The sequence below is a fragment of the Ailuropoda melanoleuca genome, unplaced genomic scaffold (assembly GCF_002007445.2).
Source record: "Ailuropoda melanoleuca isolate Jingjing unplaced genomic scaffold, ASM200744v2 unplaced-scaffold28063, whole genome shotgun sequence".
NCBI lineage: Eukaryota > Metazoa > Chordata > Mammalia > Carnivora > Ursidae > Ailuropoda > Ailuropoda melanoleuca.
Window position 1 is genome coordinate 1 of NW_023198352.1, and position 1,351 is coordinate 1,351.

Here is a 1,351-nt window from a genome sequence, read left to right on the forward strand (position 1 = left end):
GACTCCCCCATCTTACTACCTTCAGAGAGCCGACTCAGCAGTGCAGTCCCTCACTACAGTGGGGCACCCCCAATGCGCTGCAAACAGAACAGGCCAAGTCAGCTTCAAATTAGCCCCCAAATTTCAACTGGGATATTTGTATTCAGTTCCTTAAAAAGGAACAAAACCTTACTATTTAACATGTTGATTTATTTAATGTAATTTCAAGCAATTACGAACTAAGGGTAAACAATACAACTTATCATAGAATCACCATATCCTGATTTTATTTAGCAACGGTGAGCAAGTTTTCATTCAAATAGGGTATGAGACTTGACAAATCATGTGTGATGTCTACACTGTACCAAAATTAAAGTATTTAAACACTACCATCTGAATGTCAAGTTCTCCCTCCATAAAGGGTTTGTCACCTCGAATATCCTCTTGCCTGGAACCCACGCCTACCGTGCTGTAGAGAAAGCCTTTGAGCAGCCCACCCTATGTCGGCCAGCCTGGAAGTCAGCACCCTTGCTGAGGGCCCCGCACTAGCCGTTCTCCCGTGGGTAGCGGGCAGGTCCCAGGAGTCAAGCACACGTTCCAGCGAGCAGCCCAAGAATCCATCTTAGGAATCCTCGTCCTGGGACGGCTCCACGATCCGCAAACAGCAGTCCGCAAACTCCACGAACAGGGGCTCCTGCATGCAGGCTCTCATGAGCTGCGTCTTGTCGGCGCCCTGATCGAGGCTGAGCATCAGCTGTCGGAGGTGTGGGTTGAGCAGCAGGCTCCTTAGTGCTGCAGACTCCCCTTACACACGAACAAGAAAGCCAGTGTGAGTTCAAGCGGGACCAGATGGAGGCAGCTGATAGCTACACGCGTCACATCGAGGGCGCTGCATCCCCTTCACCTGTAAACCCAAGAATGGAACCAGTGCTCCACGGAAACAAGGTGAGGTCGGTTAAATGCCATCAGAGTCCTGTTCTTGGCAGCTCTATAAATTAACTACACCATTTCAACTAGGAAAAAATAGCACAAATACAGAGAACAATTGTTCTCTGAAATTGCTGGCATGTTCTTCATAGGCCTGAAGGTTCTCCCTGGTGAGGACAGTGACACCAAATACTCTGAACGCTGCAGAAGCCAGTGCGTGGCCCTCGCACCGCAGCCCTGGTAGCAATGATCGGACACTGACATCTGTGTGGTGCCTTACAGCTGACCAAGCCCTTCACATCCGCCCTCGGTCTCACTGCCGTGGGCACAGGTGCGCAGCAGGGTGGGCCTGACGATGAGACAGAAACAAAACCTCCCATGTTTAGGAACTGCACTGGCCCGTTCACCGTGCGCGTCACAGAACTGCCCCAAGGCCCAACCACGC

At 51.1% G+C, this 1,351-nt stretch overlaps 1 protein-coding gene across 1 annotated transcript; it reads right to left on the reverse strand.

Moving 5' to 3' along the window:
• Positions 1 to 244: 244 nt before the first annotated feature.
• On the reverse strand, positions 245 to 784 carry LOC117798176 (zinc finger HIT domain-containing protein 3-like; the record flags this gene model as incomplete). The annotated part of the gene is made up of 1 exon (XM_034650593.1): positions 245 to 784. A coding segment is annotated over one exon (183 nt), but the record flags the coding sequence as incomplete, so codon positions are not given.
• Positions 785 to 1,351: the final 567 nt, after the last annotated feature.